The 16430-nt window shown below is 61.9% G+C and overlaps 1 protein-coding gene across 5 annotated transcripts in view; it reads left to right on the forward strand.

Moving 5' to 3' along the window:
• The window catches only part of ARHGAP23 (Rho GTPase activating protein 23), a 132743-nt gene that overhangs the window by 96840 nt on the left and 19473 nt on the right, over window positions 1-16430 (forward strand). For 4 of the 5 annotated variants that reach the window (XM_075123678.1, XM_075123677.1, XM_075123675.1 and 1 more), the window contains exons 8-16: window positions 2466-2621; window positions 3995-4106; window positions 5115-5172; window positions 6318-6455; window positions 8383-8682; window positions 12047-12108; window positions 13210-13337; window positions 14601-14719; window positions 15565-15720. In XM_075123678.1, coding sequence (XP_074979779.1) covers window positions 2466-2621; window positions 3995-4106; window positions 5115-5172; window positions 6318-6455; window positions 8383-8682; window positions 12047-12108; window positions 13210-13337; window positions 14601-14719; window positions 15565-15720 — 1229 coding nt within the window. The remainder of the gene's footprint in view (window positions 1-2465; window positions 2622-3994; window positions 4107-5114; window positions 5173-6317; window positions 6456-8382; window positions 8683-12046; window positions 12109-13209; window positions 13338-14600; window positions 14720-15564; window positions 15721-16430) is intronic. The other variant, XM_075123676.1, reaches the window with a different exon arrangement.

The following is a 16430-nucleotide window of genomic DNA, read 5'->3' on the forward strand; positions in this document are numbered from 1 at the left end:
TCCATGCGCTGCTAGACTCGGCATTCCTGCGAGCACCCCTATCCCCAGTGCCCTGCAGCCGGAGCTGCTTGCAGGGGCTTGGCAGAGTCGGGCCTTATTTGCTGCTCACGAAAGGTGCCTGCCTGGCGACCCCTGAGGCTGAGTTCCATCAGCTGGCTGCCAGAGAGGCTGGGGGACGGGCACTGCCCCGAACGTGACGCTCCCCAACACAGGGAGTCCTGCCTCTCTGGGTGACGCAGACCTGGGCTGAGCCCCCACAACTCACTTTGCTGTCTGGTGGTGCTAGATTCAGACTAGCTAACAAGCGGCCAAGGGCGTCGTCTCCCGTTTCTGCTCTCCTGTGCCATCCAATCCCTCTGCGCTGCACTGGGAGGGGGCTGGCCACAGGATTCCCCGCCCCCCACCCCGAATTCCTTCTTGCCTGGACAGGACAGGGATGTGGTTAGCAGGTTGCTGCAGCTGTCCCCGCCTGCCCAGCGCTGGCCTCTGTCTCACCAGGCCAGGCCCGGCTTCCCAGGAATACGTCTCTCCAGCCCTGGCTTGGCAGAAAGCCTTGGCAAGGCCTGCCGGTGTCCCAAGCACTCAGTGCCTGGGAACTCCCCCAGCCAGCAGGCACCAGGAGAAGGGAGAGGCCCAGAGACTAGCTCCGTGGCCTGACTTTGGGGCCACCAGCCCTGGGGGACGGGGGCTGCTGGGCTCCCTGGGGAGGTACCATCTCCCATGGCTTGAGCTGCCTGGTCCTTTGCTGCCCCTTGGGAGGTCACAGTAAGTGGGCTCTGGCTTGCCTGGTGACCACTGAAAACTGCCACGCTTGTCGTGAGGAGGGGGGTCTCCTGCCGGGGCCTCCATTGGCAGAGCCAAGAGGTGGGTGTGACGGCAACGCCCCAGCCGAAAGTGGGTGCTGCACACACGTGGGGGAGACGGTCCCGGCCCCAAGGAACTCACAAGACAGCAAAGGGCGGGGAAGCAAACAGAAGCACAGAGGAGGGAATAGACCTGGCCAGGGTCACCCAGGAGACCCCGACTCCCAGTCCGGGGCCCTGCTGCTGATCGTGCCGTTTCCCCAGATGCTGGTCCAGCTGCAGCCAGACCAGACATGGCCGCTCGGGGGTTTTTAGGGGCGAGCAGGACGGGGGGAGATAGAGACTCCGGGGAACCTGCAGACCCTGCCGCCTTTGTGTCTCTCCTGAGCAGGACAGGCGTCTCCATGCCAGCCCAGCAGCTGGTCTGTCCTGAACACAGGCCTCGGGGAAAGGGGTTGATTCTCTTCTGCCTGCCCTGCAGCCACTTCGTCCCCAGGCTTCCCTGTGGGGCCTGAGATGAAACCTGCCTGGGGTTCCATCCAGTGAGACCTGGGCCCCCAGTTGATGGGCAGGTCTGGCCCTGTCAGCTCTCTCCCCTCCCCTGCGCTTCCCTGTCCCCATCGCTGATGCTTTCAGGAGACGTCATAGCCTTTCTCCCTGGCACGTGTCGTCTCCTCATACCCGGGAGAGCCCAGGGCACAATGGAAGCCTTACTCAGCTGCCCGCGACATGCCCAGCCTGGCACTGTGGGACCGTTGTTCTCCACGCATTCCTCACAAGCCTGGCTATTGTTTGTGCGCCCAGCCCGGCCCGCCTTTGTTCCCCTGGCCACCTTGCCCGGGGGAAGCAGCGGCACGGGGCTGCCCCGGCACACACAGCCGGCCTTGTTGGCAGCAGGGCAAGTGCGTCGAGGCAGGGCCCTCAGCCCCTCCCACTAGTTCCCAGCCGCCTGTCCCGCTCCAGCCAAGAGCAGCTGTGTGTCCCTAGAACATGGCCTCAAGCCCTGCTGGCACCTCCGTGACGGGCTATCGGTGCACCCCCGGCATGGACGCTGGCGCCTGGGCTCCAGGCCCCAGCCCCAGCCAGCGCACCCCTGGCCTGCAGCTCTCAGGGCAGCGGGGCTCCTCGGAGATGGAGGGCAGGGCTGGATTCTCCGGCACCGGCGGCGATGGGGGAATGACCGGTTTGCTTGGGGAGGCAGCCCTAGGTTTGGAGGGGTAGGGGCAACTCACTGACTTGAACCGCTGGGCTGTTCCTTCCTGGGGGGGGGTAGAGGGGATTGAGGATGGGGCAGCAGTTGGAAAAGGCCTCTTGCGTGCCTGCTGCCGAGCCTGCACCGGGCACTGGCACTGCGCCCCCCCCCTCACCCCGGGTCCTGGCAGAGGGTCTGGAAGCCAGGGGTTCCCTGGCACTCTGGTCCTGGGCTTCTCACTGCAGGGGGTGCTGGTGGAGCACAGACTGCGGAGATCTCAGGCCCCACGGTCCCAGCCTCGCAGCAGGAGGCACTCTGGGGACTGGTGCCGTAGGGCTGGGGGAGGGTCTCCCAGTGGGAGGCGCTGGGCGGGAGACCCCAGCCTTTCCCGCATGAGTCTCTGGCTGGCTAGCTGCTCTGTTCTGTCCGCCCACGGTTCCACTGGTTCACGGTGCGCCCCATTCTTCTAGACGAGCCGACGAGCCCCAGTATCGACCTGAAGGCAAAGCACATCCCCGCCTCCTCCGTCGTCTCCAGTGCCGTGAACTCAGCCCCCTCGATCACCGGCAGCCCCTCCTCACCCGCCTTCACCTTCGCCATCAGCCGCCATTACTCCCAGGACTGCAGTAAGTACCCACCCCTCCCGCTGGGGCAGGGGCACCCTCGGGGGGCAGCAGCTGATCAGGGCCTGAGAAACGCAGGAGTCCATGCTGCTGGGCTCCTGACTGGGTACCAGGGTGGAGAGCGGCCTGTGCCTTGAGCACCCAGGAGCCAGAGTGCAGAACAAGAGAGAAGTAGGGAACGGCCCTGACTTCCGGCGGGGACGTCATGAGGAGTCGGCGGAGGAAACCCGGGAAGGGAAATGCAGGGTGAACATGGGGGGGAACCCTCAGGGTCCTGCTGGGCCGTGGTGCTGCCTCCCCAGGGAAGGTGATGGGATCCCTGTCGCTTATATCCTGGGAAATGAGGTGTATGCAAAGCACCTGACAGCCTGCTGTAGGGGATGATCCTGGCCCCGGCAAGGGGAGCAGGGCCAGACGAGCCAGGTAGGAAAGGGCCTTGGCCTGATGGGAGGAAATGAGCTACGTAAATAAAGGGGCTGGGAGTATGTGAGTGCCAGCCATGAGGGGAATTCTCAGGGCTCCGGTAAATCGCTCCCTGGAGGAGCCTGCTGCATGTCTGCAGATCACGTGTCCCCTACCATGCCACCGCCCCCGGGGTCCTGCCCCTGCATCCCGACTGCACCACCTCCCGACAGGAAACTGGACCCGGGGGGCTTCCCTAAACAATGATCAGCCAGCTTCAGTGGCCCGCAGCGTCAAACAGTGCTGCTCCATTGGTTTACCTGGAGTGACTCCGGATTGATGCCCGTGTGGGTGAGAGGAAGCTCAGGCCCTAAGTGCGTTCATGGACCGTCTGTAAAAAGCTGCAGGAGAGCCAGGTTGTACCAGCTCTGGTTCAGCACTCTGTGGCCAGCTCTTCCCCAGGCACCAGCAAGAAGATACAAGAATAAAAATGGCTCTGCTGTGAGAGCTGAGGATCTCTCCCTCGCCCAGCGTTGTTAGCCCTGGTGCGCTCTCCACATCCCAGCTCAGCTCCTTACTAACCATCAGCCTTAACCACAAAGCAGGACAGGTGCCCTGCTGGGGTATTCTGATCTGGGGTCCTGCTGCATGCTGGCACACGGCATACGTTGTCTCCCTGTATTCCTGCCTTGCTTGCACGTATTACAGACGGAGAAGCTGATGCACAGAGAGGTTAAAGGACTTGCTTGAAGTCATGCAGCAAAACCCCTGAGCCCTGACTGCCAATCCCCGAACTCTAACCATTAGGCACGTTTCCTCCCAGAGATGGGAATAGAACCCAGGAATCCTGATCCCCAGTCCTTAGTACTGTGACAAGCTAATCCGTTCCCGAGGCTGGTAAAACACCGACTGCCTTGTGAACTGGCTCTTCCCGTGTGTACTGATTGCCCTTTTCTCTCTCCTTTCCCTTTCAGGCAGCATCAAAGCCAGTCGCCGATCCTCCTACCTCCTGGCCATAACAACAGAGCGCTCCAAGTCATGTGACGATGGTCTGAACACATTTCGTGACGAGGGGAAGATCCTAAGGTAGGGGTGACCCCTTCCCCACCCCGTTGCATGCCAGCCAAACAATGGCTTCTTCCCTTTTCAGGGGTAGCCCCAACCTAGCCTCATAGCTGCATACGTCAGGGTGTGATCTCCAGCTGCTGTGCATTAGAGGACAAGAGAATTCAGGGCCTCCTGAAAGTGCAACTATTGGCCAATCTTGGATTTGACGGGCCGGGAGTGTGATCCATTAGGGCAGGGGGTGGGACACAGAGCTGGTCTGATCCAAGGAAGGCATGAGGCTAGATACTGTGTTTGTGAGCGATCAGTTCTCCACATGTTACCCCATACCCCGGAATCCTTTGTGCTGTTTCACAACTACTAACTTTCCAAAGTTTACTGTTGTTCACTGCCTGGCCTAAGGCTTGTCCCTAGGGGAGCTGGTGGGTTATAGCTGTGGCCTTGGTCAGTTCACACCCTAGCTGATTTCACAGTAGCATCCCCATGCAGACAAGCCCTAAGCCAGCCTTTGCATTCATGGCCTGAGAGATGTGACAGGGCACTACTGAAAATCAGGCCCTAAGTGACTCTGCCAAGGCCCCGCAGTGAGTAAGTAGCAGAGCTGGGATTAGAACTTGGGACCACGTACCCGTGTTCCTTTCGCTCGGCCACAATGCCCGTCCTGCAGCAGCTCAGCCAAAGCACGGTGTGTGAACGTTGCAAACCAGCCCCTCCATTTGCTGCTGCTCTTGCGGGGGATCATTGCACAACTCACACAGAGTGTGCTTTGCATCTGTGGATCTCAAAGGCCCAATTGCCCGTCCTCCATCAGAGCCAGAGCTCGAACCCAGGTCTCCTGAGTCCCAGGCCAGAGCCTTCTCCACAGCCCACAAGGAGCCAGTGACTCCTGCAGCTCCATATTGAAGAGATGCCCCAGCCGCCGCGAGAAGGGGCTGGGGCCAGTGGGGACTGTCCTTGGAACGCCCTTGTGCTCGGGAACGCTTGCCACCTCTCCTGCTCTGTGCTCACGGGCGGCTGCTTTCCTTGCAGGAGGATGCCAAGCCGGGTGCCGAGTCTCCGCATGCTGAGGAGTTTCTTCACAGACGGGGTAGGTGTTCGCAGTGAAGAAGAGGGCAGGGGTTCCATCTGCCACTGTAATGATGCCCGCCAAGGCCGTGCTGGTACCATGCACCCCCAGCCGCTTGGATGCCACCCACTGGGGCCCGGTTTGCGTGAGGGGAGCCGGGGCCTCATGTTGGGTGGCTGCTCTGCCTGAGGCCGCTGGGCATTTCTGCCCTGCCCGCCACTGCTATCCCGAGTCCCTCCTGAGGCTCGGACGGCCTCCGGCTAGCACAGTACAGTCACAACTGTGCTGTTCCGGTCTTGCACCCGGTGCCTCCAGTGGGAAACCACAGGTTTGTGCATTGCCCCCGCACAGCCCCGAGTAATCAGTGAACAACAGTTTGCTCTGATCAGTTTAAGGCCGGCGACGCCAGGGATCAGCTGGTGTAAAACGGGCCAAACAGCACTGATGTCAGTGAGCTCGCCTTGCTTCCGCCAGCAGAGGGTTTGGCCCGGTGGGTTCGTTTCATGCTCTGCCTCCTCTAATGCTCAGGGACATGTGCTGGACCATCCGCTGCATTTCCCTGCACTTGCAGAGCCGTTCACTCCAGCGCACGTCAGTTCCGCTCCAACATTGACGCCCGCTCTGCACTGGGGTAAATGAGGCCTTTGAAGTGTAGGGCAGTGGGGCACTTGCTGCCCCACAGGCTCACGATTGCACCAGTGGGAGCTGCGCGGCCTTATCTTGACTAGGATTTCAGCCCTCAGGTTTGGCTCATTGGTTTCAACCCCTCATGCAGACACAACTTAACCCAGCACAGTGTGACTTGCATCAGCGCCAGCCTGATTTCAAGCCAGAGTGAGTCAGTTTTGCTGCCCCTGTGGAAACTCTGTCTACATGAGGGATTTGCACTGAAGCGGCTGAAATCCTGGTGGGGACAAAGCCTGAGAGTTGCCTGGTGTTATCACAGTGCTGCGCCTGATCGAGCTGGGAGGCCTGGCTTTCCTCTCCCCAGTGGGAAGCCACTGCCTGTAATGCCCCATGGTGAGAGTGAGGGGGTAGCGTGCCAGAGCTGGAGAGGTTCCTTCCCCAGCACCATGCGTGCCTGTCTGCCTCTGGACTGCCAGGGCGCGAGTGCAGTACCCGTGAGGGCCGGACACCCATCTCTCCCTTCCCCTCTCCCCCTGCAGTCTCTGGACAGCCTCGGAATGTCTGAAGACACGCGATCAAAGAGGCACTCGACCTCCGACCTCTCGGACGTGACTTTCAGCGACGTGAGGAAAGAGGGCTGGCTCCACTACAAACAGATCCTCACCAAAAAGGGGAAGGTACGTGTCCGCTGTACAGGATCCCCAGGCCAGGGGGGAAGTGCTGGGTGGGCTTGTATGGAAGAGAAAAACCCCTCTTTGGAGATGTTTGTGTGATGTGTCATGTGATCCCCTTCTCGTCTTGAGGATCTCAAAGCACTTAACAAACGTGAATGAACCAGCCTCAGAACACCCTGATATTGTTACTGGAAACTGAGGCACCGAATGGCGAAGTGATTGGCGAGCGTCACGCAGGGAGTCAGTAGCAGAGTTGGGAATAGAACCCAGGAGTCTTGCCTCCCAGTAGCCCATGCTCTAACCACTAGGCCATACCCCCTCACACATCAGGAATAGAACTCAGGCATCCTGCCTTCCAGAGGGTCCCGTGAAACTCTCCCTTCTGCCAAGCACCCTGTCGGCCCGTGTGCTAGCCCAGGAGTGGGAGGAGAACAGCCACTGGAATTTAACCTGGCAGAGGAAGTCTCATACCTACAAACGATGCCCCATATGTGTGGGGAGTGCTGGCCAGTCACAGGATTGTCCTTGGGCATATGCAGGGATCTCTGGCCAATCAGATTCCATTGATGGCACATGTAGGAACTCTGGACAATCAGGGGCCTGCCCTCAAGAAAGGAGCCCGTTTCTTCTGGCAAGGGGCACTTGGCCTGCGGAGGGTTGTGCCGGAAGGTGGGGGCAGCTTGGGGGGGGCTGGCCAGTGACCGCACTTCCGCCCCTGCCAGTCACCCCAGTGCCAGTACCCTGCAGACACCAGGCATCGGTGCCGTGCAGTGATCACACCCGGCCAGGTCCACAGACACGCTCAGGGCTGTGGTGGTGGGTCGGATGAGAGACAGCAGGGCTGGGATGGGGTGGGTGGGTGCCCGGAGGAGGGATCTGCGAGGGGAAGCCGAAGGAAACTGAACCTGTGTGTGCAGGTGGCCCTGGGGGAGACCCAAAGGAGCGTGGGGCTACCGGACCACCCCAGAGATGCAGCCAGCAAGTGCCCGCTGTCAGAACCGCAGAGACTAAAAGGGAGAGGAACCATCCTGCTGCCTCCAAGCATCCTCGAGGGCACGGGGAATCCTGGCCCTTCTGAGTCAGACGGCTGCTGGATGAGCAGCTCTGTGGGGGCCTTCCCCTATCGCCACCCAAGAGGGGTTCAGTTCCCAGGGCAGAGGGTCAGTGTGAGTGGATTGAGAGGGAAACACCGGGAGTAGATCATGCCTCGGAGGGCTAGGTTCATGGGGTCATAGGGTGGATCCAGGTCGGTGTGAGTGGGTTTGATCCTCTGATTGGGGAACATGATTTCCCTCGTTACAATCAAAGCCAGAAGGGGAGAGAAGGGGTCAGCGTTCCCTGTTGGAGCCCCTGGTGTCAGCCCTGGGGTGGGCTTTGCTGTGATTATAATGGAGTGATTGCTACCAGAAGGCAGCGGGGGTCCTTCTTTCTGGGCCCCCGGGTGAAATCCATAGGTCAGAGCTGAAAGGAACACGTTGGAAACAGGGGCTACACACTTTCAGTGTCTCTGCTTTGTGGGGATCTGCCAACTGCCTGGCCGAATGCACAGATGGGGCGTGATCTGCCCTGGTCGAATTTTGCCAGCAGTGCCTGTGGTCTGTGTCAGGGTTGAAGCTGGGCAGCAGCATCTTGGGTGGCATTTCCTGGGCAGAGGCTCTGGACCTGGATTGAGGCTGGGGGGCTTTGCCCCAAGTCCCTACATGGCAGCTGGGGGTGCACACCCAGGTCGCATTGCCGTGGGCAGAGCCAGCCCTGGGCCTAGGCTTTCCCTTTGTCTAGGCTGCATGGCAGTGCCTTGAACCGGTGCTCATGTCAATGCCAGGTGGTGCCACCCCATTTCACGGCAGGCGGCAGTACCCGGGGGTCTAGCCAAAGAGGAGACCGGCTCTCTCCCAGCCAGCGCTCATTGCCCGGTCCTCTCTCCCTGCAGAAAGTTGGTGGGGGCATCCGGCAGTGGAAGCGCGTCTTCGCCGTTCTCCGCGCACACTCACTTTACCTGTGCAAGGACAGGCGGGAGGCCGTGACGTACACGCCGCCCCAAGGTGAGGAGGAGCAGCCGATCAGCATCCGAGCGTGCCTGGTGGACATTTCCTACAGCGAGACCAAGAGGAAGCACGTCTTCCGGCTGACGACCGCTGACTTCTGTGAATATCTCTTTCAGGCAGAGGATCGGGACGACATGCTGGCCTGGATCAAAGTCGTCAGGGAGAACAGCAAGGCCGAGGGCGAGGTGAGAGCCAGCATGGGGCTCCTGGCTCCCTCCAGGCCCCTGGCTCTCCGCAGACGCCCCGGCACTAACCACTTTGGTTCTCTCCAGCTGTTTGCCTTCTGCTCCTCCTTTTAGGGCAGGGCTGGTACAAGCGTGGCCAGTGGAGATGGCCCGCAGTTGCCCGCTTCTGGTTGGAGGACCAGCTCAGAGGGACTCCAAGTCCCAGCATGCCATGCTGGTGGACTGGGACTCCAAGTCCCAGCATGCCATGCTCTGCTTTGCCCTGATGGGTACACTGGGACTCCAAGTCCCAGCATGCCATGCTTCTCCACCCCAGCTGACTGGTCTCTACTGCATGCTGGGAATTGTAGTCTGCTGGAGCGTCACCACTCCCTCAAAGAGGAGACTGGGTCAGCCTCCTTCATCTCATGCTGTTGGCTTTAGCGTCTGGCTGGGCACAGGCTGGGGGCGCTGTATGTGGCAGGTGCATCTCCATTCCCAGCATCCCTCTGCTCCCTCCCCCAATCCAGGGAGTGTGCCCCCTTCCTTACTTTGTACAAAGTCATTTCTCCCGGGGCCTGTCATCCTGCAGGGACTGATGAGAGGAGGGCTCAGGAGAGGACAGAGCCAGGGTGAGTGGCCGCCCTGGGGTGCGGGTGAGAGCACCGCTCTCCAGCCCCCTCTTTTCAGTCAAGAGCTGGAGAGGCCAGGCCAGGCAGTTGGCTGACGGCTCCCTGTGGGTCAGTCCTGGTGAGATCCCTTCCCTGGCGCTAAGCTATCCCTGCAGTGCCCTGGTCCTACACGGGTCCTGAGCAGCTGGCTCATGTGTTCGTTAGCTTATGACGACCCCTGCTGGTCTGCAGAGGGATAATTATCTGAGTTTCCAGGGATCCCAGGCATGAACTTCCCTCTACAGAGGCCTTGCTATGTAATGCAGCCACCTCTTCCAGTGCTGTGGCTGCCGTGCCCTCCGAGCAGCTGGGAGCCCCAGGAGAGCTCCTCTTCCCTCCCCGGGGCGCAGGCGGAAGGCTGGGAGCAGTCTGGGCTATAGGGCAGGAGAAGGGAGACACCTGCTGGTTTGGTGTGGGCTGCACAATCCACCACTTTGGCTTTTGGAAGAAGTTAGCTGGGAGTTTCTTTTAATTGTATGGAGAATTGAGCACAGCTCGGGGGCGCTACAGGGATGTGAGCTGCCTTAAGATCTGTGCCCAGCTCAGGGCACTATAGGGGTGGGAGCTGCCCTAGATCTGTGCCTAGCTCAGGGCACTACAGGGGTGGGAGCTGCCCTAGATCCGTGCCCAGCTCAGTGCACTACAGGGATGGGAGCTGCCCTAGATCCATGTCCAGCTCAGGGCACTACAGGGGTGGGAGCTTCCCTAGATCCGTGCCCAGCTCAGGCCCCTACGGGGGTGGGAGCTGCCCTAGATCCGTGCCCAGCTCAGGCCCCTTACGGGGGTGGGAGCTGCCCTAGATCTGTGCCCAGTTCAGGCCGCTACGGGGGTGGGAGCTGCCCTAGATCCATGTCCAGCTCAGGCCCCTACAAGGGTGGGAGCTGCCCTAGTTCCGTGTCCAGCTCAGGGCACTATAGGGATGGGAGCTGCCCTAGGTCCGTGTCCAGCTCAGGGCACTAGAGGGGTGGGAGCTGCCCTAGGTCCGTGTCCAGCTCAGGGCACTAGAGGGGTGGGAGCTGCCCTAGATCTGTGCCCAGCTCAGGGCACTATAGGGGTGGCAGCTGCCCTAGATCTGTGCCCAGCTCAGGGCACTATAGGGATGGGAGCTGCCCTAGATCCGTGCCCAGCTCACGCCCCTACGGCGGTGGGAGCTGCCCTAGATCCGTGCCCAGCTCACGCCCCTACGGCGGTGGGAGCTGCCCTAGATCCGTGCCCAGCTCACGCCCCTACGGTGGTGGGAGCTGCCCTAGATCCGTGCCCAGCTCACGCCCCTACGGCGGTGGGAGCTGCCCTAGATCCGTGCCCAGCTCACGCCCCTACGGCGGTGGGAGCTGCCCTAGATCCGTGCCCAGCTCACGCCCCTACAGGGGTGGGAGCTGCCCTAGGTCCATGTCCAGCTCATGCCCCTACAGGGGTGGGAGCTGCCCTAGATCTGTGCTCAGCTCAGGGCACTATAGGGGTGGGAGCTGCCCTAGATCTTTGCTCAGCTCAGGGCACTATAGGGGTAGGAGCTGCCCTAGATCTGTGCCCAGCTCAGGGCACTATAGGGATGGGAGCTGCCCTAGGTCCGTGTCCAGCTCAGGGCACTATAGGGGTGGGAGCTGCCCTAGGTCCATGTCCAGCTCAGGCCCCTACGGGGGTGGGAGCTGCCCTAGGTCCATGTCCAGCTCAGGGCACTAGAGGGGTGGGAGCTGCCCTAGATCTGTCCCCAGCTCAGGCTGCCTTACGGGGGCTGAATTTCCGTAGGATTCCCGGAGGATCCTGCCCCACATGGAACATGTGGTAGTTCTCCTCTCCCCAGGCGTTGGCCAGCTCTGTGTTCTCACTGGCAGGACATAGCAATGGTGGAGCTCCTGGGGTTCAGAGGCCTGCCCCACAGGCCAGCCCCCCATGCAGAGTCAGTGGGAGGCTGTGATGAAGCCGGGGATCTCCAGGCAGTAGGACGGGGAGTGGTGAGAGGCACCTCCCGTGCTCTCGCCAAGCTGTCTGACCCCAGAGAGCCAGGTGCTAGCCCCAGGAGAGTGATACGGGTGCAGGGAGGCGCCCAGGGAATGATGCTGGTTTCCCCAGAAACCCGGCCCCGGCTGACCAGAGTTACGTGGGGCGCAGCTTCATAAGCCCCACTGTCTAATTTAATTTAATTGGGGATTGGTCCTGCTTTGAGCAGGGGGTTGGTCTAGATGACCTCCTGAGGTCCCTTCCAACCCTGATATTCTATGATTCTAACCAGCCGCCTTTGGGGAGCCTGATCTCTGGGAACCCCTGGAGCCTTCCCAAGCCAGGGAAGAGAGCAAAGGGCCATCTGCAGGAGATTGCTACGCTGGGCATCCCAGGAACTGCAGCCTGGGAGTGTGCGCCTGGCCCCGGGGGGCTGGTGGTGCCCCTTGGGCTGAGGTTTCGGTACCAACGGGGATCTCTCTGCCTGTGCCTGGTAAAGCACTCCCAGCCAGGCCTGTATTCCGGGGCTATGGCCCTGGTGCTTTTGGTCCTGCCTGGTCCCAGCTGGTTCAGGGGAGGCTGTGGGCCTCTCTCCTGCTGTGCCAATCCTCCAGCATGCCAGTGCAAGGACCAGTGAGCCCCCCGCACGAACCCCTCGCCCCATCGGCCTTGCTGGGAAGGGGCTCGGCTGATGGAAGAGTCGGCGCTCGCTTGGGCTCTGGTGCCAGACATGATGCTTACGCTCTCTCCTCCCTCTTGTCTTTGTGCCGCTGCAGGACCCCGGGTTTGCAAGCCAAGCGCTTATCAACAAGAAGCTAAATGACTACCGGAAAGTGAGGTAAGGGCTCTGTGCCCCTGCTGCCTACCTGCTGGGGGGAGCATTTCCCAGTGGTTAGGGTGCTAGCCTGCGACGTGGGAGACCTGGGTTCAGTTCCCTGCTCTGCCACAGACGCCCTGCGTGGCCTTGGGCATGTCACTTAGCCTCTGTCCAAGGGGCTGATCACCTGGGAGGGTCGATACCTTAGAGACTGGGGCCAGAGAAGTGCTATGGACAGACAGCTCGCAAACCTTCCGTGGCGGGAGTGGTTACACTGGGGGCGACTATCTGGAGGATTCTGTGTGGTTCGAGAGACAGGACTCCTGGGTTCTCTGGGGCAAGTCACTCCACACTCTGTGCCTGTAAAATGAGGTTCATGATACTGACGTGGGTCCTTAAAACACTTTGGGCCCTCGGAGGAGAGGCGTGGTGTGTCCGTGCCCGCACCCAGGCCCGGCCCGTCCAGAGAAGGGAATTTGTCCTGAGCGATGGAGAGAACTGGCTGCCGTCCCTAGTGGCGCAGCACTTCAGCCGGGTTTGTGTCAGAAAATTGCTGAATTCAACCAAACCAGTGTGAAGCGCTGGGTGAATCCGGTTTGAGTGCATCTTTGCCAGGGGTTTACACAGGTGCAGCTAGATCGACTTGAACCCGAGTTGGGTTCAACGGGTGGGACTTTTCAGTAGGGACCACGGCTCGGAAGAGCTGGGGATCCTGCTGGGGGGGTGGGGGGGGACTGCCATTAGCTGGGGATCTCCAAGTGGCCCTGTGGCTGGGACAGAGAGGGCCAAGCCAGGAACAGGGAGAACCTGCATTGCTCAGATGCCCCTGTAACGTTTGGGCAGCAGAGGGGTCTTGCCCTTGCTGGGCTGGGTGTGCCCAGGAAGGGGGAGCCCACTGCAGTGTGAAGCACTGTGGGCAAGTGGCAGAGTTAATTTGCATAGCTACTCCCAGGATGCCTTGCACTGCAGTTTTGCCACCAAAGCCTGCCCCCCCGTGCAGGGTGGCTGTGATCCGGGGTGTGCTTGGTGCGAGGGTGGGGGTGAGGGGCTAGGAGGCCGGGGGCCAAGAGGAGAGGTTGCTGGGCATGCGAGGCTGAGCTCCCCCATCTGCTCTCTCTGCAGCCCCTCTGGAATGAAACCAGACTCTTCCCCCAAGGGCTCGCGCGGGCTGGGGATCAAGGCCGAGTTCCTGAAGCAGACGGGGACGAGCGCCCCCCGCTCCCCGAGGCAGGACACGGCCGTGACTAAAGGTACACCCGGACGCCGGCGTGGGGGGCAGCGCGCGTGGCTGCCCAGGGCTGTGCATGTGTCTGCATTGTGGGGCTGGGCCCTGTGGGGTGATGGGGATGTGTGGGGTGTGTGAGATTGTGGATCAACATCGACGTGCAGCCGTTAGGGGACCAGGTCAGACAACCCGGATTCAAGCGCCAGCGACTTGCAGCTGATCCACGGCGCTGCTTCTGCTTCGCCACGTCCGACCAGCCTGCTGCCCGCAGCATGGCCCAGTGCTCAGCTGAGATCAGCTCTGGGCCGAAGAACTGCCGGGGGGAGCTGAGCCCCAGCCAGAGCGAGGTGATGCTGGGGGCAGGGGGCCGTGCTCGGAAGAGCTCATGGACACGGTTGTCTCTGTGGGTTGAAGCTACGCTCTCCTGCGACTGGTCCATTGTCCAGGCGTCCTCCTGGATTCCTCGTAGCAGCATCTGCGAGTGACGAATTCTGCCGTCTCCGCTTGGCTAGGAACCTCCACCCAGCCTGGCGGACGAAGACCTGGCCTCAGTTTCCCCTGCATTCGTCGCCTCGCAGCTGGATCACAGCAGTGTGATAGACGTGAGCGGGAAGCAGTCGGCATTTGGCCACGCTGGCTGCCGGCACAGAACGCCGCGGGGCGTCTCCTCGGCACTGCAGGCTACCTAGAGCATTTCGCGCTTGTCCTCCACTCCGTCCACAGGCTTCCCTGTGGCCTGGGCCCAGGGGAGCGACACGACGGTCTGAAGCTCCAGGACAAAGATCTCTGCTCCTCGGGCCAGGCGCAACCTGCTGCAGGGACCCGCTTGGCTGTGGGGCAGACGGCGCTTTCTCGGAGCTGGCCCGAGGCGGGGCAAAGAGCTCCCCGGGAGCTAAGGACAGTCGTAAACCTCGCCGCTTTCACCTCCCAGTGCGTTTCTGGGACCTGCCTCCTCCAACCTAGACCCAGAGCAACGGGTCTAATTGTATTACCGTCCCGCCAACCCAAACGCCCTCCAGAAACCACGCTCCGCTGCACACGCGCCTCCCTCGGGAAGCACACACCACGCGTGCAGACGTCCGCTCAGTGCAGGATCCTGCGGGGCGAGATCCCGGCCGGACGAGCCCAGATCAGCACGGGTGGTGGGTGTGTGTGTGAGGTTGTGTTGGGGGTTGAAAGGCGGCGAGGCTGGAGGGGGGAGTCATGGGCCCTGTGGCGTGGGGGCGGTTGGGGGTCTTTATTCCCTTGGGTCTCACTTTTTGGACACTGACATGGAGTTTGGTTCTAGATGACGGTGCCCCCCAGAAAGCCCCTTGGGGCATCAACATCATGAAAAAGAACAAGAAACCTGCTCCACGGGCCTTCGGCGTGAGGCTGGAGGACTGTCAGCCCGCCCCAGCCAACAAGGTAGGTCCCAGCCTGCCTCTGCCCGCTCTGAGCCCCTCCCCTCCCCCCGGGCAGAAAGAGGGCACAGCACTGCCCGCTCTGAGCCCCCCCAGGCAGAACAAGGGCACGGCTCTGCCCGCTCTGAGCCCCCCCCACCCCATGCAGAACGAGGGCACGGCTCTGCCCGCTCTGAGCCCCCCCCACCCCGTGCAGAACGAGGGCACGGCTCTGCCCGCTCTGAGCCCCCCCCCGGGTGAACGAGGGCATGGCACTGCCCGCTCTGGCCCCCTCCAGGCAGAACGAGGGCACGGCACTGCCCGCTCTGGCCCCTCCAGGCAGAACGAGGGCACGGCACTGCCCGCTCTGGCCCCTCCAGGCAGAACGAGGGCACGGCACTGCCCGCTCTGGCCCCCTCCAGGCAGAACGAGGGCACGGCTCTGCCCGCTCTGAGCCCCCCCCACCCCGTGCAGAACGAGGGCACGGCTCTGCCCGCTCTGAGCCCCCCCACCCCGTGCAGAACGAGGGCACGGCTCTGCCCGCTCTGAGCCCCCCCACCCCGTGCAGAACGAGGGCACGGTTCTGACTGCTCTGAGCCCCCCCCCGGGTGAACGAGGGCATGGCACTGCCCGCTCTGGCCCCCTCCAGGCAGAACGAGGGCACGGCTCTGCCTGCTCTGACCCCCCCCCCCCCCGGGCAGAATGAGGGCATGGCGCTTCCCGCTCTGAGCCCCCCCCCTTCCTTAACATCTGGCATCTGCCATTCCAGCTGTGCCCATCTGTCCCCCCCCCCCCCCCGGCCCTGCACACACTGAACAGCAGACCCTCCCTGTGGTCTCAGCTCCTTCAGGCCGTGTCTATTCCCTGCAGAACATCCCGCTGATCGTGGAGGCCTGCTGCAAGGTGGTGGAGGACAAGGGCCTGGAGTACATGGGCATCTACCGCGTCCCTGGGAACAACGCCGTGGTGTCCAGCCTGCAGGAGCAGCTCAACAAGGGAAGCACCGAGATCAACCTGCAGGATGAGGTGCGGAGCCGCCCTCGGCCAAACTCCCGTGTGCCGCCCCCAGAGCAGCGGGGCTCAACAGCGCCAGTCGCTCAGGATTGGCTCGGCTGCCAGGACGGAGGGGAGGGCAGGCCAAATCTGAGCGAGCAACGTTGGGACCTGCCGAGCGGGGCCCCAGCACCCCTCGTGTCTGACCCGGCTGCCCGAGGCTGCCAGGTTTGCCTGTAGGCAGAGCAGCCCCTGGGCGAGAGCCTGGCGTGGCCCCAGCCCCGGCGTCCTAGTGCTACAAACCAACAGGCTGCAGCTGCCCGCTGATGTTAAATTGTGCAGAGCAGCAGCGACCCCTACTGGCCAGGCCGGGCAGTCCCGGTGACTCTGGGCTGTAATAACACCCAGCACGCACAGAGCAGGGGTCGTCTCCCAAGCGCCCTGGGGGGCAGGAATGGGAATTAACTGGGGGGGGGGGTGTGTGTGGGGCAGGGACATGCTTTGCCTCGCATCTTCCTGTTAGCTCCTTTTCCAAGGGGGGGCGGTTACACTCGTGGGCTGCGCCCGCTGATGGGTGCCGCTGCCACTTACGCCCGCTTCCGGCCCGGCTCGCCCTCTCCGCATCCCACGCATCCCTCTCCAGGGCGGGCATTGCTAGTAGTTGCTCTCGCATGAAGTGGAAGAGGGGCTGGTTAGCTTGATGCCAGCAGCGAGGCCCCTGTGGTTCTCCCAGGCCATGGGCT

This window comes from Caretta caretta, chromosome 27, assembly GCF_965140235.1.
Source record: "Caretta caretta isolate rCarCar2 chromosome 27, rCarCar1.hap1, whole genome shotgun sequence".
Lineage (NCBI taxonomy): Eukaryota > Metazoa > Chordata > Testudines > Cheloniidae > Caretta > Caretta caretta.